The sequence below is a fragment of the Bos indicus x Bos taurus genome, chromosome 14 (assembly GCF_003369695.1).
Source record: "Bos indicus x Bos taurus breed Angus x Brahman F1 hybrid chromosome 14, Bos_hybrid_MaternalHap_v2.0, whole genome shotgun sequence".
Classification (NCBI taxonomy): Eukaryota; Metazoa; Chordata; class Mammalia; order Artiodactyla; family Bovidae; genus Bos; species Bos indicus x Bos taurus.
The window spans coordinates 16,226,047-16,246,947 of NC_040089.1; the positions used below are offsets into that span (position 1 = coordinate 16,226,047).

The 20,901-nt window shown below is 45.4% G+C and overlaps 1 protein-coding gene and 1 long non-coding RNA gene across 3 annotated transcripts in view; one reads left to right on the forward strand and one right to left on the reverse strand.

Moving 5' to 3' along the window:
* The window catches only part of FER1L6 (fer-1 like family member 6), a 137,404-nt gene that overhangs the window by 36,305 nt on the left and 80,198 nt on the right, over positions 1 to 20,901 (reverse strand). Inside the window, exons 23-31 of the mRNA XM_027560901.1 lie at positions 14,289 to 14,399; positions 13,862 to 14,023; positions 12,369 to 12,549; positions 10,722 to 10,948; positions 7,763 to 7,885; positions 4,747 to 4,786; positions 3,085 to 3,197; positions 1,937 to 2,068; positions 889 to 1,014 (exon numbers count right to left, since the gene is read on the reverse strand). Of these exons, the coding sequence (XP_027416702.1) occupies positions 889 to 1,014; positions 1,937 to 2,068; positions 3,085 to 3,197; positions 4,747 to 4,786; positions 7,763 to 7,885; positions 10,722 to 10,948; positions 12,369 to 12,549; positions 13,862 to 14,023; positions 14,289 to 14,399 (1,215 nt within the window). The remainder of the gene's footprint in view (positions 1 to 888; positions 1,015 to 1,936; positions 2,069 to 3,084; positions 3,198 to 4,746; positions 4,787 to 7,762; positions 7,886 to 10,721; positions 10,949 to 12,368; positions 12,550 to 13,861; positions 14,024 to 14,288; positions 14,400 to 20,901) is intronic.
* On the forward strand, positions 13,922 to 20,009 carry LOC113904126. Of its 2 annotated transcripts, none has more exons than XR_003514415.1 (4): positions 13,922 to 14,038; positions 15,695 to 15,846; positions 19,404 to 19,574; positions 19,970 to 20,009. It is a non-coding gene; the product is annotated as an uncharacterized LOC113904126 (long non-coding RNA). The 2 variants fall into 2 exon arrangements; XR_003514416.1 differs by having other exon boundaries at positions 19,404 to 19,565.

A 20,901-nucleotide genomic window follows, 5' to 3' on the forward strand; every position in this document is an offset into this window, starting at 1 on the left:
TTATGACCAACCTAGACAGCATAATAAAAAGCAGAGACATTACTTTGCCAACAAAGGTTTGTCTAGTCAAGGCTATGGTTTTTCCCGTGGTCATGTATGGATGTGAGAGTTGGACTGTGAAGAAAGCTGAGTGCCGAAGAATTGATGCTTTTGAACTGTGGTGTTGGAGAAGACTCTTGAGAGTCCCTTGGACTGCAAGGAGATCCAACCAGTCCATTCTGAAGATCAGCCCTGGGATTTCTTTGGAGGGAATTATGCTAAAGCTGAAACTCCAGTACTTTGGCCACCTCATGCGAAGAGTTGACTCATTGGAAAAGACTCTGATGCTGGAAGGGATTGAGGGCAGGAGGAAAAGGGGATGACAGAGGATGAGATGGCTGGATGGCATCACTGACTCGATGGATGTGAGTCTGAGTGAACTCTGGGAGTTTGTGATGGACAGGGAGGCCTGGTGTGCTGCGGTTCATGGGGTCACAAAGAGTCAGACATAACTGAGCGACTGAACTGAACTGAACTAAGGGTGATGTCCTAAACTGATAGAACCAGTGACCTTACAAGAAGAGGAAGACAACATATCTCCTCTCCTCTCTCTGTCTCTCTCCTTCTGTGTGTGTGTGTGTCTCTTTCTCCCTCACAAACACATACACACACACACACACACACACACACAAAGGAAAGGCTTGTGAGGACACAGCCAGAGGGTAGCCATCTACAAGCCAGGAAGATGCATCTCACCAGAAACCAGCTCTGGTGGCACCTTGATCATGGACCTCCAGCTTCCAGAACTGGAGAAAAGGAACGCTGTTTATGTCACCCAGTCTATAATACTTTGTTGTGGCAGCTCTTGGTGATTCCGACAACCCCTCAGGGTAAACTAGGATGGCTCACCGCAACAATGTACACCCTGATCAGGACTTTGACGGGGTGGTTCGGTGGAATCCCTTGCTGGATTCTCAGCTGCCCACTGTCCTCGATGCTGGAATCCTCCAGGCTTTTGTAGATGCAGAAGGAGCCCTGGAACCACAAAGCACCACCCGTTGAAACAAGATGATGATATGCTCCACTGAAAACCGTATAGGGCATAGCTCTGGGAAGCAACCACAGCTTGGGACCCAACAGGACCTGAGGCAGCCCTACCCTTGCCCCTGGGTGTCCTTGGGCAGTTCATATAATCTGCCTGCAATCTGTACTTCTTCATGGTACCTCAGTGAATCAGTGTTGGTACGGCAACACCCTCCTCAGTGGGCTGTTACATGAGAAACATGAATAGGAGCATCAGATGGGATCCCGAGTGCCTTGTACATGTGAGGTGCTGAGCTAGCATTTTCTCCCATTATCTCATTCCATTCTGACTGCAGTATTTCTATTTTTAGATGCTGCAATCAAGGCTCAGGAAGGTCAAGTACTGCTCAAGATCATGAAGCTGGATGGTATCACAATGAGGATTTAAAATTCAGATTGGCAAGCTGCAATGCCCATGTGATATCCAACACGTCTCTTTCATATAAAGGGCCCAGGCGTGCAGTAGGTTCATAGCAACTGTCACCTATTACTTTGTGAGGCTGACACCATAAGTCTGCCAGATGAAGGGCTTGTGTTGTTTGATCAGTTTAATCATTCAGCTGGTAGGTTTGTGTCAATCAAATGTTTGGGAGGCCAGGGGTGGGGAAAGAAGAGTAAAACTCAGTGATCTTTTTAGGTAATGACTCTGGTTCCTCATGTTCCACAGATTGAGCTCCAATCTACTTTACTGGCCACAAATCAAATACTTTAAAAGACGAGGGCTTGGTCTTGTGGAATTCTAGAAAGGGAGGGTCTTGCATAGAGATCAAGGATTTTCCTTACCCACATTGCACACCACAGTCCCACAGAATTAAGTCATATCTGATATTTATAGACAGGAGAGCCAAATAAAAGAGTTAACTTTGGAACCTGCCTTAAACTTTCCTACGACTCGGTCTCCATCGAGGCCTTGGTCATCTTCCATAGACTTGCCTCTGAGCAGGTCAAAGGTTTTCACCCAGTCTTCAAAATTGTTGAATTCACTCTCGAGATCCCCATCGTATATCTTTAGGAAGAAGGGAGGAGAGAGTGCTTAGAGGAAGGAAAGCCCAGGATTGATTTAATGAAAAAATGCCAAGATTCCCCAAAACCAGTCTTCCTATACAACTCTTGGGAAAGTATAAGAGGGAGTATTAATTTATCTTTAGCAAAATAAGAAATATGGTTGACTTGACATTCCTAGAACTAGCTACCACTTTGAAATGTATAAAACATTTCTGATAAACTTTCAAATTCTAAGAAGCATAGCTAAACCAAAGTTTTTAAAAAATGTAATATATAAGTATAAATGTGGCTAACCTTTTTATAGCTAATTGATGTCACTGATTGTCAGATACAGACTGACATACTTTGAGGATATTCAAATTAAAAACTGTTCATTAAACATTAAATTCTTAATGTATATAAAGTGATGGAATATTTGCTTTTATTATAATGCATATAGCTGTGAATTTTCCAAGTAGAAAAGTACACGTATATTTTAGAAATGGAAAACTGAGTTTTTGGTTTAGTAATAGAATTAGATCACTTCTTCAAATTTCCCATCAAAATAACTTAGCTAAATTCAGTATCTAGGGACATAATTTTCATACTCCCAATTTTCGTATCCGTCAATTTGCCTCTAGCTAACAACCTCTGGCTAATGTTAGGATTGGTCTATGGAGCTGACTTTAGTAAGAGCTAAAACTCTTGCTATTTCGAGTCTGTGCACATCTGCATGATGATGTCAAGCCCCAAGAAGTGATCCCAGGGGAACTCACACACTAAATTACGTTGCTGCATCCAGGCTAGCCAATAGAAAGTATGCCCCTTCTCAATATGGGCATGCAGAAAATGGAAAAAGAACAAGCTCTACTGTCTTGGCTTGCATTCTTGTCAGTTTGTTGCTTTGAATCAGTGATGATAACAAAGACAAAGCAAGTTAGTTCAGACAAAGGCATTCTGAAGTTGACTGAAGGACTAAAAGAACCCCCTTCTGAGTTTCCCGCCCTAACCATGGCCAAGATGGCTGTGTCCACACACCTGCAAGACGGCCAGGTTGGGAATTTCATCTTCTTTGGGTTTCTTCTTCAGTATTTTGTCTTTCTTCTTCTTCGGGCTGTCTATATTTACCACTACCTCATCTGGTTTTGCCTCTGTGGATATTTAGTGGAAATGATTAGACTTCTTATGGCTGTTTAGATGAGAAGAGACAAGGTCAAGCTCCCTCTTTTCCTTTGCTCTGGCATGTGTCATGACCCTTCTTTTAAAAAAGGAGTAGAGAGACTCCCCTGGTGGCCCAGTGGTTAAGCAGGGGGCACAGGTTCCATCCCTGGTTGGGGAACTAAGATTTCCCCATGTTCTAAGGCATAGCAAAAAAAGAAGAAGAAATTGTAACATTTCATAGTAGGATTTCTGCCCTGAGTCCTACAGACCATGCACTGCAAGAGCGGAGGAGATTCCACTCAAGTAGCAGGGCAATGTCAGCAGATGCCTGGGGCTAGCAACGTGCAGGCCTTCCTGCGATATGCGAGAACTCATTATATATACTAGGCACAGAGAGAGTGAGTAATTTGCCCAGTCACCCAGCTGGTAAAGAACAGACCCAGGATAAAGTGACACTAAAGCTTGAGATCCATTCCCCCTCAGATCTCTTTAGGACCTTGAGAACTGTCTAGTTCAACAACCTCAGTCTTGGGACTTCTCTGGTGTACAGTGTCTAAGACTGCTCTCCAGTGCGGGCGGCTTGGGTTTGATCCCTGGTTGGGGAACTAGATCCTGAACGCTACAACTTAAAAAAATAGCCCACATGCCAGAACGAAGCCCAGAGATCCTGCATGCTGCAACTAAGACCTGGTGCAGCCTAATAAATAAATAAAAATCATAAATATTAAAAAAATATTTTCAAACTCAAATAGGTTAATAGTCTTAAAGTCACAAATGTACTTTGAGAGATTATTTGGTAATTTTTTAGGAGCAAGTTCTGGAGAAAAACCACCTGAGACAGACTTCTAGCTCTGATATTTTCTAGCCAGATAAACTTCCGCAAGTTACACAACCTCTTTGTACTTCCGTTTTACTATCTGCAAACCAAGATACTACTGTTTATGTCCTGGGGTTGGTCTTAGAATTAAATATGCTAATAGGAGTGGCCTGAGGAACTGAACTTGACTCTGGTCTTCTTTCTTTTGTGTTACCTGAAACAGCACTTGGTGTTCCCCTTGTTTTAAGCCAAGACCTACTGCTGGCTTACATCAAGTTTGCGGTCATTTCAAATCCCAGGGCTCTTTCGTTTGAGCTTCTGCCAAACCGGCTCTTTCCAATTCTTGTCAGCTGAGTTTTGGAACCTAAATCCAGGTCACCTGTATTAAAGTTTACCATGTTGGTTTCAGCCTGCCATCCCAGATTGTTCCTATTTTTACTCTGCTATTTCTACATTAAGACTTTAGGGTAGAGATGTGAGCCAATGGGTCGACTTCAGTACTGAACTGAGCTCAGGAGACCTGGGCTCCTGGGATCTGGTTCCTGTCCAGCTCAAATCAGCTACACAATCTCTTTAAGGTGCTGTCATCTTCCTAGGATTATTTCCTCACTTGGGAAATGAGGGCGTTGGGCTCCAAGGTTGCTCTCGTGGCTCCTGTTTTATCATTTTCTCACTCAAATGGCTTTATGCTGCATTTACAAGTCTCCAGAACAGCCACTTACCTGTGTTGCCTTTTTGTTCCTTGGAATTGCTCTCCTTTTCCTTTGAGAAAAGAGGGAAACAAGATGATGACACTCACATCTCATTTATTAACTCAGATTGCTAACAGTTCTCATTGAATTATCTCAGCCCTCAGCATTTTAAAAGAATATGCAAACAGTCCTTGCTGCTGCTGCTGCTAAATCGCTTCAGTCGTGCCCGACTCTGTGGGACCCCATAGATGGCAGCCCACCAGGCTCCCCCATCCCTGGGATTCTCCAGGCAAGAACACTGGAATGGGTTGCCATTTCCTTCTCCAATGCATGAAAGTGAAAAGTCAAAGTGAAGTCGCTCAGTCGTGTCCTACTCTAGCAACCCCATGGACTGCAGCCTACCAGGCTTCTCCGTCCATGGGATTTTCCAGGCAAGAGCACTGGAGTGGGGTGCCATTGCCTTCTCTGAAACAGTCCTTAGTAGCTCCCAAAGGAAGCCTTGCTGTAAAGTAGGACTTAAGTGGAGGGAGATGCCCTGCCTTAGAGAAGAGGTGCTCACACATCCAGGACCAGGGCCACCAAGCTTGTCGACGTCCTTGTCCTCTAGGTGCAGTCTCCTCTCAGCCGCTGGAAAAGCAACCCCTCTCCCTGCTGTTCCTCCACATCCCTAGAGCATCATCCCAATCTGCATCTGTGAGTTTCCCCGCTGACTTTTTGGGCTGCTGGGTTTGTGCTGGAATTGTGGAGCTTAACAGAGAAAGAGGAAGGGGCTGCACACTCACCCAAAGTGCTAGTGTCCACTCCAGCAGAGGAGGGAGCTTAGAGGCAGGGACTAACACTTGGTTGTTTATTTATTTAACTGTATATCAATATTCATGGATAGTCCTAGATGGAGAAACTATGGTCCATGTGTCTTTTTGACTTAAGTTGTTCTTAGAATATATGCCCCATAGTGGGACTTCTATGCAGTTTGCAGCTCTGGACCCTGATCATATGGTAGTTGTAGGCTTAGTTTTTTTAAGGACCCTCCATACCATTGCAGCTCTATTTACAATAGCCAGGACATGGCTAACTGTCCATCGACAGATGAATGGATAGAGAAGACGTGGTACATATATACAATGGGATATTACTCAGTCATAAAAAGGAATGAAATTGAGTCAGTTGAAGTGATGTGGATGAACCTAGAATCTGTCATACAGACTGAAGTAAGTCAGAAAGAGGAAAAAAAATCATATATTAACGTATATATATGGGCTTCCCTGGTGGCTCAGATGGGAAAGAATCCACCTGCAATGCAGGAGATCTGGGTTCCACCGCTGGATTAGGAAGATCCCCTGGAGAAGGGAATAACTACCGACTCCAGTGTTCTGGCCTAGAGATTTCCATGGGCTGTATAATCCAAGGGGTTGCAAAGAGTTAAACACGACTATATATATATATATATATATATATATATAAGTCTTCCCTGGTGTCTCAGATGGTAGTGTCTGCCTGCAATGCGGGAGACCCGGGTTTGATCCCTGGGTTGGGAAGATCTCCTGGAGAAGCAAACAGCAACCCACTCCAGTACTCTTGCCTGGAGAATCCCATGGATGGAGGAGCCTGGTAGGCTACAGTCCATGGGGTCGCAAAGAGTCGGACATGACTGGGGGACTTCACTTCACTTCACTTCACTTCATATATATATATAAGACTTCTCTGCAGGCTCAGCGGTAAAGAGCCCGCCTGCCAATGCAGGACATGCAGCTTTGGTCCCTGGGTCAGGAAGATCCCCTGAAGAAGGAAATGGCAACCCACTCCAGTATTCTTGCCTGGGAAAGCCCATGGACAGAGGTGTCTGGTGGGCTACAGTCCATAAAGTCGCAAGAGTCGGACATAACTTAGTGACAAAACAACATCAACCCACACAAATGGAATCTAGAAAAATGGTACTGATGAACCTATTTGGAGGGCAGGGATACAGGCTCAGACACAGAAAATGGACTTGTAGACACAGTGCAGGAAGTTGTGGGGGGACAAACTGAGAGAGTAGCATTAACATATGTACACTAGCAGGAAGCTGCTGCGTTACACAGGGAGCTCAGCTGGCTGCTTTGTGATAAACTACACACAAAGGGGGAGGGTGGCAGGAAGGTTCAGGAGGGAGGGAATATATGTATACATATAGCTGATTAAGCAAGTTTGAGCAAGCTCCAGGAGATGGTGAAGGACAGGGAAGGCTGGTGTGCTGCAGTCCATGGGGCTGCAAAGAGCTGGATGTGACTGAGCACTGAATGACAACAACATAGCTGATTGACGTTGTTGTATAGCAGAAACTAATACGAAGTTTAAAGCAATTATACTCTAATAAAAAAAAGTGGGAAAAAAAGAAATACAGTCTTTCCAAATAAAGAACAGAAGAGTTCCTATTCAATAGAATATGATAATAACATCAGAATTTCCTTTCCATTTTTACTCAAGGATGAGAAGTCTTACCGAACTCAGCCACTGAGCTTTTCCCTAAATCTCCAGACCCACTCCCCACTGGTTTTCTGACTTTATAACTCAATTCCTTTCTTGTTCCAGGAGCATGAGGATCTGCTGATTATTGCCATTTGCTAAGGCCAAGACCCCAGCCTTTAGTTTGATAGTTTCCCCTTTGAACTTAGAATCCAGCTGGAGAACACTTGAACTTGGGTGTCTCCAGGTGAACCTGAAGCCCCCTTCACTGATGCCCACCTGTCTAGAGACCCCATTTCTCCTGGCTGGACCTCCCTGAGGTGGGCAGATTCTCTGGATGCCGAGATAGACATCACATCCTGCCAGCATTTACAGCAGAGCCTGTGTCCTAGGGCCAGCTCCAGCCAGACAGTAAGGAGATTGCAGTTCTGGACCCTGGTCCTTCCAGGCTTGTAGCCTTCAGCAGTTAATGGAACCACACCCAGGTAGAGCCTACCTAGAGTGGAACCATAAAGAGGGACTAATGCAGCATTTTAGAGGGGGTGGTAAAGGGTGTTGTGTGTTTATCAAGGCACGTGACTGTCACAGCCAAGAAAGAACCTACCTTCTGTGCTTTCTTCAGGGAGGCATAATATTTTGACCACCAGTCAATGACGTTTTCAGCCGATTCATCAGCTATGGTCCTCTTTCTCCTTTTAGTAGACCTCCGGGAAGGTTTCCTGGAGTCCTGTCAAGGAATGAGGGATGGATTATTAGTTTGGCGGCAACAATCTGCGTGCTGGTGGCTGAGCAGTTTACTAAGGAAGAGGATACATGGGTACCCTCAGGAGATGGGTGGAGGCGTTGGCAGGTTTTGTTATTACAGCTCCCCATTCTCCTTAATAAATAAAGTTTAATAATGTGTCATCCATTCATTTGGCATTTATTGAGTAGTTATGACATATATATCATGGTTGATATGGGAATCTAAGGGTTAGACACAATCCCCACCTTTGAGAAGTTTTGACTTGAGTGGAAGAGACAAGCAATCTATATGATACAACGTGGTATAGTAGAAAGTGAATGAACTTCTAAACACAATATAAACAAAAATAGAAATTTTGTGATTCTCGGTCTCCTCAGCTAGGAACAATGATACCTGCTTGCCAGGGTCCAGCCCTGCTGATCCAGGGAGTTTGAAGAGGGCACAGCGTCGGCGAGGATCAGGATACAATAGCTTCAATTAGATATTAATTAGAGGTATAAAGAGTAATGGAATGAGGATAGCTCAGTAGGAAAATTCAGTGGAGAAAAGGGGCTGAGTAGCTTGGTTTACGCGGGAGACCAATAAAACTTCAAGACAAGAAGTTTGCACCACTTACGGAGGCCGCAGGCGTCCTTCCGTTCTCCCGAAGGAGAGGAAACACAGGCCTCCCCGGTCGGATCTTAGAAGCCCAGGCATAATTAGTAAGCATGGCGGGTTCCGTGCTCCAGAAGGAGACTCAGCCAGAATTTGAGAGAGAGAAAGACATGGGGAGACCAGTCTTTCGAGGAACTGATCCCAATTCTTTATTTCCCGTGGTCTACTTTTATACACTGAGATGTTATGCAAAAGTCACGCGGGGTCAGCAGTCCTGACTTTTATCAAAGTCAGGTGCTTCATACAAATGTATACAGAGGTCTTAGGGGTGTTACATCATCTTCTGGCCAGGGGGCCTGCTGACAATTTATGACCCTCTCCTTGTGACAGCGGTTGTCAACCAGGACCGCTTATTTCTCCAGGGGTGATTATTCTTAAAACAGACGCCGCCCAAATAAAGTTACATTCCTATAGGGTGAGGGTGTAGTGGGTTTTAGATAAGGAAAGAATTTACTTAGCCTAAGGTCTAATGTGATTAATATCAAAGGTTAATACTTATTTCTTCTTTATGTTAATTAATGTGTGTAAGGGCAGGGGATGTGGAGACTTAGCAACAAACACAGGCTCAACAAATGAAAAACCCTTCACCAATACAATTTCTAATCAGCCCATTATACTTATACTAATAGTTTTCTAACTTTTCTAAGGAACCTGTTTTTAGAAGGTTTAAAGCATCTCATGCCTCTCACGGTTGGGAGGCTGTGAGCAATCACATGTGGCCGGACAAGCCTGTCAGGCAGGCTAGAGGACCTTCAGAGAAGTTTGTAGGTTAAAACACTCTTGTCACGCCCAGGAATTATTATTAACTGGAGCTCTAAGTTAACTCATTCTCCAAAAGAGGTGGTGGGGGACAGCTCCCCGTAAAGTCAGAGGTGTAGGTGAGAGCACAAAGTAGCAAAGTAGGCAGGCTCTGGTTATGGGGGTAGACGCTCGAGGATTTCCAGGGGGACTCCTGAGGCTCGATCTCGCCTTTGCGTATGTCGAGCCTCCTTCCTCATGACCTTTGCCACGGGCGGAGTGCCTCACGCTGGCCCCCAACACCTGCTCACTTCACTGTCATGAGGATTAAGTGGCATAATGTAGAAAATCCCCCTTTAGCATCATATCTGATTGGAACTGGTGCAAATAAATGAGACTGACAACACCAAGTGACTGGGAGATGGGGAGGCAGTGTGATGTATATACGGCAGAAAGCAGGCATTTAGGGAGAAGACAGTTAGCTGTGTCCTGACAGATTCCTCATGACCTTGTGTGCATCATTTGTTTGTTCTCATCTCCTGGCTACCTACGATGTGGCAGGCATTCTATCTGGTACAGCGGATCCAAAGATATATATTTTTTTTAATTTATTTTTCATTGCAAGATAATTGCTTTAAAGAATTTTGTTGTTTTCTGTCAAACCTCAACATGATAGAGATCTTTTTTTAAATCATCTTTGAACTGGTGAAACCCACAGTTTTATGGTAGCAAAAACACTTCAACTGAGATTTGTAACACCAAGCCGCAGTTACATTGCTGGTGGGACAGAGAGAAACCTGTGGGTTGTCAGAGAGTCACAGTGAGCCTGGATGAGATGGGAAGAGCCCGAGAAAACATTTATTCATCTATCTCACTCTGCCTCTTATTTCAGCTTTTACCATTTGCTGGGCAGGTCCTCTCTTAGGACTTTCTCAAAACTGCTTTCTTCTTTGAGTCAATTGGTAGGTACACAAGGATTTTGCATTCAAAATTATGACTTAAAAGATTACTCCTGCCCCCGTTTTATGATCTTGTATACTTATCCATCTCCCCTTACAGAATCTCAGCCAAATCTTTTTGGTCCCACAAGATGTTATACAAAGTAGGTTGTAGGTTCAAAATATTTGTGGAATAAGCCTAGATGAGGAAATCATTTTTCCAAGCCAATGAGTAGAGAAGTATTTCTGTTCCATTAAATATGATGTCACATTTGACTAACACTTTAATTCCATTTACACTGACATCTGATTCTACGGCAATGCTGTGAAGTGGGTATCAGTGTCCCCATTTTACATATGAAGAAACCAGTGCTCAGAAATGTGAAGTTTCTTGCTGTGCTCACACAACTAATGGGAGGATTAGTATCAGAACCTTGTTGGCAAACTCTAATGTGCCTTGTAAATATGAAGATGGATGACATTCTAACCTTAGCTTTTCCATCTTTTGGTGGCTCCTGGGCTGCAGGTTTGTGTTCTGGCTCCAGCATCGGGGACGAGTCAGGGATGTCAATCAGGTTGGCTGCCTGAGCCTGGGCTGAGTCAGGTACCACTGTGGGAGGAGGCTCAATATCCACAAAGACATGATCTTTCGGTTCCTCCTGAACGGAGCTGAGGGTCTCAGAGGGCTCAGTGGCAACCGATGAATCTGAAATATCTGAAATGAAAGGACATTGGATCAGGCAACTGGGCTACAATCAATACAGGGCGATCATTTCGAGGACCCAGTACTGGAGATCAGACAGATCAGAATTCAAATATGACAAGTTCCTAACAACGCTGAGCCTCACTTTCCATATTTATAAAAGGACAGTAAAAATATCCATGTCTTTGGGAAATAAATGAGATCATGATGTAAGGTGTCTGGGGCATAACTGGTCATCAACAAATGATTGTACTTATTGATCCCTCAGAGTAATTTTAAATAACTGTGGTTGTAGGAGTCATGTTTATCAAGATTTAGTGAACAGATCCTCTGTGTTGATTGCCCTCCCTCACTGTGTTTACCAGGGGAAACCTTAGAAACTCCAGAGGTCTGTGAACTCCCAAAGTGTTGGCAGAACTCCGGCCACATGAGTCCATGTGCATAATAGGGAGCCTGAAATAGACTGCTGTATACTTGAATAGGTTGGCACAGACTAGTGTAGACTGATGTAAACCAGTACTGCTCTCTGCAGCACACTCTGGAAGTACTTAATAAAATTACATGTATTCATCTCCTGGGAGCCAGTAATCTCACCACTACCCAGGATTCTCCCTCAGTGAACACACACAGGATGTTCATCACAACATTGCAGAAGTGGGGAGCTGGAGGCACCCCAGTGGTCCAGTATGAGGGGATAATGAAACCAAGGTAGGGTAGATGCACCAGATCGGGGGAACGAGTGAAAGTAACCATAGCAACATGGACAGATCTTAAAACATAGCTTTGAGTGAGGAAAGTGGAAAACCAAGTGAATATTATAGTATCATATATGTTAATCAAATAGATTTAGATTTTACAAGCATCAGCAGTGGGAGGCATGCGGTGGGGAAACTAGGACTAAAGCATGGAGAGGCCGGTGAATATAATGAGACCGCAGTCTTGCAGAGACAAGTGATGACTGTGCAGCAAGAGCCACGTCACCCAATGAACTCGACCCTGCACCTGGATCCCAAGCAGAGAAATTCCAGTAACATCAAGCAAGGAGAATGTCAGGGGGTAGGGGCAGGAGGGGAGGAGGGCATGGCAATGCACTCTAGTCTTCCTGCCTGGAAAACCCCATGGACAGAGGAGCCTGGTGGGCTACAGTCCATGGGGTTGCAAAGAGTTGGACACTACTGAAGTGACTTAGCATTCACGCAAGCAGGGGCAGAATGGAGCTCCAGTCACAAAGAACCCTTCTTAGAAGAGTTGACCCTGATGTCAGGCTTCAGGTCAGAACCTGGCAGCTAAGAAGCAAAGGGGACCGCAGGAGCAAATTCTTCAGAAAGATCCATTTGACCTTGGGGCATTTGTTTTGTGCTGGGTCCCGAGTGGACACCTGCAGGTACCACAACTTCATAGCCCACAGCTCCAAGATCTAGAATCTTCCTACCTTTCCCAACTTGGGCTCCGCCCACCTGTGAGGTGAGGCTGAGGGGCTCCCTGGATTTACACAAAAACTGTTTCAAGCAGTTGATGGTGTAAGTGCCCACCAGGGTGCTCCTCCCGAAGGCTCTCCAGTCCACCACACAGATGCTCAGGGGTGGGTGCAGAAGCTCGTTCTCAGGCAGTTCCTGCAGGGAGAGATGAGGATGGAGTGGGGTATGACCTGAGCTGACCTGTCTGCGAGCAGGACCGAAGCCAACCAAGCATCCATCCTTCCTCTGAGCCTGCCTTGCCCTATCCCTCTGGGTCATGCCTGCAGCTGGCCAGAGTCTGGAGCACTGTCTTCTCAAGTCAGGGAGTCATCATGCAACATATGAGGGATGGCACTAACAATTCAACCCATAAATAAACTGCAAAAATCACACACTCCCCAAGTCGTCTTCAATCTTCTTATTTTGTCATTATCTATCCAAACCCTCATCTCAGAGAAACACAGATCCAGGATATAAAACAGATGAGAGTTGAGCCACTTAAGATGGAACTGAGGGCCAGCACCCCATCCATTTCTTTACCCTGGTGACCTCCCCCACCCAAAGCTCAACAAAGCCTGGTGTGGAAGCTTTGCAAACACAGTACATATTCTTTAATTCTAGTCGTGACTCAGACAGTAAAGAATCTGCCTGTAATGCAGGAGACCTGGGTTCGATCCCTGGGTCAGGAAGATCCCCAGGAGAAGGGGACAGCTACCTACTCCAGTATTCTTTCCTGGAGAATTCCATGGACAGAGGAGCCTGGGGGGTTACAGTCCATGGGGTTGCAAAGAGTTATATATGACTGAGAGACTAACACTTTGCTGATAGAAAATCTGTGTCTGTTGGAGCTGACTGGGTTGGACAAAGCACACTTTGATTTCACAGTTAGTTCCAAATCAGAGCATAAAACAGTACTGAAATAAAGAAAAAGCACAGGTATCAAACATCACTTTAGAAGCATAAGTTCAAATGCAAACTGCTGAGATGCTATGTACAAATAATTTTTAAAACATCTGACCATTAGTTTTTTGACAGTATCTTCCAGGCCAGTGGTTCTCAAATGTCAGTGTGTATCAGAGTCTCCTACAGAGCTTGTTAAACCAGAGGTGTCTGGGCCCCAGCTCACCCCTAACAGACTGATTCAGTAGTCCTGGGGCAGGACCTGAGAATCTGCATTTATAATAAGTTCCTGGGTGATGGTGATGAATTGGGGGCCACACTTCAGGAACCACTGTCAACCTGCTTTGATTTACTAAATGATCTTCACCTGGAAGCTTCAAAAACAAAACAAAAGTCTGTCTCATTCTGACATTCTGGCTCTTCACTGAATTAGACTGCTCTTTCTTGTGAGTAGTGGACACCTGAAACTCTAAAACATCCCCCCAAATTCATGAAGGAGTGAGTTACATCTTAGGGAATGAAGGGAATGAGCATGTAGGGCCTGAGGGTAGGAGGGGGGGACCCGCACCACTTCAAAAGCATCTGCCTGGACGTTGAAGTTTGGGTTGTTCTTGTAGCTCTGGATCACACAGGACTTGACGCCCCGTCCCGCACACTCGATGAGGACCTGGGGACGATCCACCGAGAGGAGCTGCACCTTCTTCATTTCTCGGACACCCCAGAAGAGAACCTGAAGAGAGAACAGGTAGGGCTATCGCTCAAAGGCCCTGGGGAGGAGGCAGCAGGTGTGGCTCAGGGGTGGGAACATCAGGTGCCCCAGCCTGGGAACTACGGTATGTTCTTCCAGGAAGGGATGGTGCGCTCCTCGAGGGCTACCTCTGAGCAACTGTGTCTCCCCCAGGACCCCACCAGTCCCCTCACACAACCCAGCTGCGATCGCAATGCACCAGTGCCCTTAGTCCGAAAGAACAGCCCAATCCTTCCCGGCCCCCTACCTCCACGCGGTATTTACTCAGCACTGGCCGGATGCTGGCAGGAACAGGGTAGATCTGGGTGACATCAGGTGGGTCGAAGGGAGGGAGCCCTTGCAGCCCAGACGCAGGGACCTACCACACAGATTGAAGCTGGTTAGAAATCAGAAGAGGCAAGGAAAATGAAGGCTGCCACACAATCTCACCTCATGGGAAAGACTGCCACTGTTTTAACCACAGGAATGTTTCCAGCTTAAAATGTAAATCAAGATGATGCATTTTTATCACAGTTTCTTAATCAACAAACACATTCATTCATGAGGGTAATCCAACATTAGTGAGCGCTTACAATGTGTCAGGAGTTAATAGGTTCATAAGCTTTCAGTGAGCTCACAGTAGAGAGGGGAGGGAAAAAAGACAAGTAGATGGAGCTTCACAACCTCATCAAATGGCATGGCAACTCCAGCTGTGGAATGGCAGAGGGACTCTGATAGGATTCCAACCTCTGAGACTTCACTATTCCCCTAGTATGCGCTACAGGAGATTCAGTCAACCACACAGACACTACATCATAATCAGTGAAACAGAAAATGAAGTCTTTTGAAGGCAGACCTCTGGGATGAAAGGTGTCATTTCCTGTGCCTTTGGAGTGAATGACACTGCAGGAAGGCAATCACTGTGCTTTACTGAACTCTCACACAAAGGAATTAGAAAGTCCCCTATGGAAAGGGCCTTCTCCCTGGGTGAACCACCGTGCATTACCTTCAAGACCCAGCTCAGCACGCACATCTTTTACGAAGCCGCCGCTGCCACGGGGACTTCCCAGGTGGCATTAGTGGTAAAGAACCTGCCTGCCAACGCAGGGGACCTAAGAGACGTGGGTTTGATCCCTGGGTCAGGGAGATCCCCTGGAGTAGGAAATGGCAACCCACTCCAGTATCCTTGCCTGGAGAATCCGATGGACAGAGGAGCCTGGTGGGCTACAGTCCATGGGGTCACCAAGAATCGGACACGACTGAAGGGACTTAGCACACGGCATACACACTGAGCCATTCTACTCTTCAGTCCTTGGCACAGTGTGTCTTCTCAGCAGGCTCAGTGCAGACTTTAGTAGACTGAGCCCAGAAACCAGGCTGTGCTGTGTGGCCCTGCATGAGTCCTTTTCCTTCTCTGGGCCTCAGATGTTGGACCAGCTGACCCTCGCTTTGGAGCTGGAAGTTTTCCTCATGGGGGAGTTTGTCAGACTTGGCCAAGAGGAAGCCTTTGTTTACTGCATTTCCTTCTCAGACCCTCAAGTGATGCTCCATCTCCAATGGATTCTTGATAAATGTTTATTGGCTGACTGACACATTAGCTCCGTATGCTCGAAAAAGTCTAATTGCTCATCAAAACCTGCAAAGTACAAACATATCATCGTTTCTTTTTTGCAGACATATTCTAGCTGGCAACAGCAGATGCGGTTCAGTTAATTAGAAAGAAGCCCGGAAAAAGAAGACAGCAGGCACTGGGAATGCCAAATAGACTCAAGATAATGAAGCTGCAGAATGAGCCAGACCAGAAAAAGAAGCTTGGAAAAGATGAGGTGAACACTGCCTGGTGATGAGCTATCCAGGCTGCAAAACATCACCTCTCTGAGAAAGCTAATTGCTCCTGTGGTTCCAAAGATAAAGCCACAGAACAGCTGTGATGGTGGCATAGGATGGTGCTGCTACATGCGCTTTAAAAAGTACCACGTGTCTGCTCATCTTGGGGCTGCTGAGATGTCAGCCTGGGAAAAGCCCTAAACAAGCTCATTCCAGAAGCGCCTCAAAGATGCCCTTAAGAGTTTAAGCTGCCCTGCTGGCTCAGATAGTAAAAAAACCGCCTGCAATGCAGGAGACACAGTTTCGATGCCTGGGTCGGGAAGATCCCCTGGAAAAGGGAATGGCAACCCACTCCAGTATTTTTGCCTGGAGAATCCCATGGACATAGGAGCCTGGTGGGCTACAGTCCATGGGGTCACAAAGAGTCAGACATGATTGAGCAACTAAAACTTTGAAGGATCCCACGGCATGGTGGAGGTTGAGTGATTTTGCTCCCAGCTTTTTCAGAGTGAAATGGGTTGGCTGCAGGCCTATAAAACCACATAGTGTATGGTTACTCAGTAGGGTATGATATGGAATTGTTATGAAGGCAAAGTGTGAAGGATCAGGATAAGTTGGTCCAAAAGCCTGACTGCTTTAATATCCCAGGACATATCTAACCTAACAGGACCTTGAAGGAGTTCCAGCGGCAGGACAGGACAGGGGACCCAGGCACAGACTTTAAGGGGGTGCCACACTTGGAGTCGTGTAGGACCCTAGTCTCAGTTCCTGCCCATCTGAAAAATCACTGATGCTCAGAAGCCTTGTTCCTTTCTCTGTCTCCCCCAGCCCATCATCCACACCTCCATTATCCCTCATTCAGTATAATAGGTGGATACCAGTTTTGCGCTTCATCACTTAGTAGCTGTGGAATTTGAAATAGTCACACAGTGTCACTGAGTCTCAGTTCTGTTATATGTAAAGATAATGATATCTGATTCATGAATTGCTGTGAAGAATGGATGAGGCAGCATGCAAAGCACTTGGCAACACTTCTTGGCACATAGTAAGTTCCCTAGGAATAAGAGTAAACTGGAAATTGACAGACCTGTGCAACGATTAAGGCTCAACTTTCACTCATCTTAGTCTCCAATGGGACACAGGTGCTCAAGGACTGCTAGTTCCTGAAACTATCCCAGAAGCATATTTAAATCCCCTTTCAGGTCTTGACTTAAATGCCACTTCCTCAGGGAGCCTTCCCTGGATGCCTAAAGTGTTAAGTCTGCCCCCTCCCACAACACCCACACCTGCTTCATATTTCACTTGCTTTCCCTTTCTCTTCAGCATTTACCACACTGCTGCTATGTTACAATTTACATAGTGCTGTCCATTATCTTCCCTTCCCTAGAATACAAGTCCCATGAGGTCAGGGAGTTTGTTTTATCACTGATGAATTCTTAGGAATATTCTGGGACAAAATAGACACGGGATAATATTTACTTAAGTGCATGAATGAGTGGGTGAAGTAGATCTTGCCTTCAAAAAACTACAGATTAAGGGAGACAAGCCTGCAAACAATGGACTTTATCAAAGCCTGGATTAAACCGAAAAAGAGGCAAAGTGACATCACCTGGAAGAGGAGAAAACATTTGATTGAGGTGGGGGAGGGGGAAAGCTTCCTGGAGGAGGCCGCTCTGGTCCTGAATGGTGGTGATGATCAGTTTCCTAAAGAGTAAGTAGAGTGCAGGGGTCGGGATGGGCAGAGTAGGGAAACATTTTGGAACAGGATGACAGTGCAGCTAGAAACAGAGGAGGATGTTTATGTGGTGAGGTCTGAGAATCCAGAATATCTGCTGTAAAGAGGCCACAGTATGTGCAGAGTGACTGTACTGACATGTGAGACTTAAAAAGCAGTCTGAAGATAAATGAATTTGGGGAGAGGTTAAATGCCAAGCTATGGACACCTGACGTTCTCCTAGGGGCTGCATTTTCTTTTCATGAAATACTAAGAGTTGTCATGCAAAAAAAAAAAAAATTGTACTCAAAAACATTGGGGAAATGTTGAATTTCAAAAAAGAATTTCAAAAGTTTCTTTGTAGTTGACTTCTCAGAATCTTTACTATGGTAACGGGCATTTCAAGGCTCCAAGAGGGATATATAAAACAATGAAGAATTTCTCAAACTTTATTTTAACCGTAGATCCCCTGGAGGAGGTTATGGCAACCCACTGCAGTATTCTTGCCTGGAGAATCCCATGGATAGAGGAGCCTGGCGGGCTAGGGTCCATAGGATCACAAAGAGTCAGACATGACTTAGCAGCAGCAGCAGAGGAACTCATGTTCCAAAAGTACAGTCTTCAGGAAAGTTTCTTGGAGGTGAGACGCAGACAGACACTGATCATTTCTCAAGAGGAGAGTAGTATAGAGAATTGTCTTCTGGGAGGAACTCGGAGAATTGAGTGAACAAGAAAAGAGGAGTAGGTTAGAGTAGGTTAGACCAGAAAAGAGGCAGGTGGAACAATCCTGATGAAACGAGGGTCTATGGGAACAAGGGACGATCATCTGGCTAGAACAATTGGCCTAGCCATGGATATAGACCCAGAGTGAAGAACTACATTTGAGTCTGAATTCTCAAGGCAGAGAGTGGGAGAATGGGGTGGGAGGCGGGAGTGGGCCAGGACTGGAAGGACAGGGGGCAGCTAGCTGGGTAGAGGAGGAAAATGGAGATAAGGAATTCAGCCTGGAGCATCGAAGAACCCAGGTACCAAACCCTTCTTCTGAGACAGGGCAGCATTTCAGTAATGGAGAAGGAGAGGTCGAAGGTAAACCACTCACAGACAGAAGCTTTGAGCCACAGGTGACAATGAAGGAATTTTCCAGCTCCTGCCTGCTCGACTTGTATGAGATCCACCCGCTGAGACAGTTGTGTTGATGATCAAATTACTTTTTGGACAAGGAATCAGCTGAGAGGAAGTCCTAATGAAACCCTAATGAATTGTGTCGCTTAGGTTGCTTGCCTCTGACAAGGCTGCCTCCATCCACCCTGCTGTTAGGAAGCAGGAGGATCTTGCGTTAGTCCACCCGGCTCATCGCAGAGGGATGGAAGGAGGATCAGAGGTGGGACCATGGCATTGGGAGAAAGCCCAGCCTTCAGAGAGCCTGTCGGGATCTGCTGGTCCAGCCCTCACTGATGGATTAGGGCAGCGGTCCCCAACATTTTTGGCACAAGGGACAATTTTACCATGGGTGGGGGGGGGGTGGTTTGGGGATGATTCAAGTGCATTACTTTCATTGTGCACTTTATTTCTAATCTAATGCCACCGCTGATCTGACAGGAGGTACTAGTCTATGGTCTGGAAGATTGGGGCCCCCTAGATTGGCAAAAGCCACTGGCCATCAATGGAAAGTAACTTGAAAAAGAAAACCAATGAAAAAAAAAACAATGTTATTAGAATAGGTCATGTGTAGCATTTCTTAAACTTTCTTTTCACTCTGTCTGGAGGGGCTGGTGTTCAAAAAAGTAGACTCAGAGAAATGTTCCTGTAGCTAATATTGATCTTTTTTTTTTTTTTTTTGAGGCATTGAAACTGAAGCCTGTGCTTCCTTAAAAAGGAAGGTTGCAAGTTGAAAGAGGGATTATACACAGATGGGCATGAGACTTTCTTCTAAAAGTAGCTAGAAGGATCAAAACAGGCAAAATTCCATTTGCAACAACATGGACAGACCCTGAGAGCACAATGGTAAGTGAGGTAAGTCAAAGACAAAGGCAGATACTGTACGACATCACTTATATGTGGAATCTGAAAAGTGAAAAGCCATATAAACAGAGAGTAGATTGGTACATTGACAGGGGTGGGGAGGTGGGGAAAGTGAGCAAGGGTGGCCTAAGGGCACAAACTTGCAGTTGGAAGATGAGTAATTTCTGGGGATCTAATGCACAGCATGGTGACTACGGTTACAATACTGTGCTGTACACTTGAAAATTGCTATGAGAGTAGATCTTAAAAGTTCTCTCTCTCTCGCTATCTCTTTCACACACACACAAGTTAAATGTGTGAAGTGATGGCTGTGTTCATTAACTTTATTGTGGTAATCATTTTGTAATACATACATATATCAAATTACCATATTGTCTACCTTAAAGCTCAACATTCAGAAAACTAAGATCATGGCATCCGGTCCCATCACTTCATGGCAAATAGATGGGGAAACAGTGGAAGAAGCACAAGCTGGAATCAAGATTGCCGGGAGAAATATCAATAACCTCAGATATGCAGATGACACCACCCTTATGGCAGAAAGTGAAGAGGAACTAAAAAGCCTCTTGATGAAAGTGAAAGTGGAGAGTGAAAAAGTTGGCTTAAAGCTCATCATTCAGAAAACGAAGATCATGGCATCCAGTCCCATCACTTCATGGGAAATAGATGGGGAAACAGTGGAAACAGTGTCAGACTTTATTTTTCTGGGCTCCAAAATCACTGCAGATGGTGCCTGCAGCCATGAAATTAAAAGACGCTTACTCCTTGGAAGGAAAGTTATGACCAACCTAGATAGCATATTCAAAAGCAGAGACATTACTTTGCCAACAAAGGTTTGTCTAGTCAAGGCTATGGTTTTTCCTGTGGTCATGTATGGATGTGAGAGTTGGACTGTGAAGAAAGCTGAGAGCTGAAGAATTGATGCTTTTGAACTGTGGTGTTGGGGAAGACCATTGAAAGTCCCTTGGACTGCAAGAAGATCCAACCAGTCTATCCTAAATGAGATCAGTCCTGGGTGTTCATTGGTAGGACTGATTTTAAAGCTGCAACTCCAGTACTTTGGCCACCTGATGCAAAGAGCTGACTCATTTGAAAAGACCCTGATGCTAGGAAAGATTGCAGGCAGGAGGAGAAGGGGACGACAGAGGATGAGATGGTTGGATGGCATCACTGACTCAATGGACATGGGTTTGGGTGGACTCCGAGAGTTGGTGATAGACAGGGAGGCCTGGCGTGCTGCAGTTCATGGGGTCACAAAGAGTTGGACATGACTGAGTGACTGAACTGAACTGAACTACCTTAAACTTACACAAAGTTA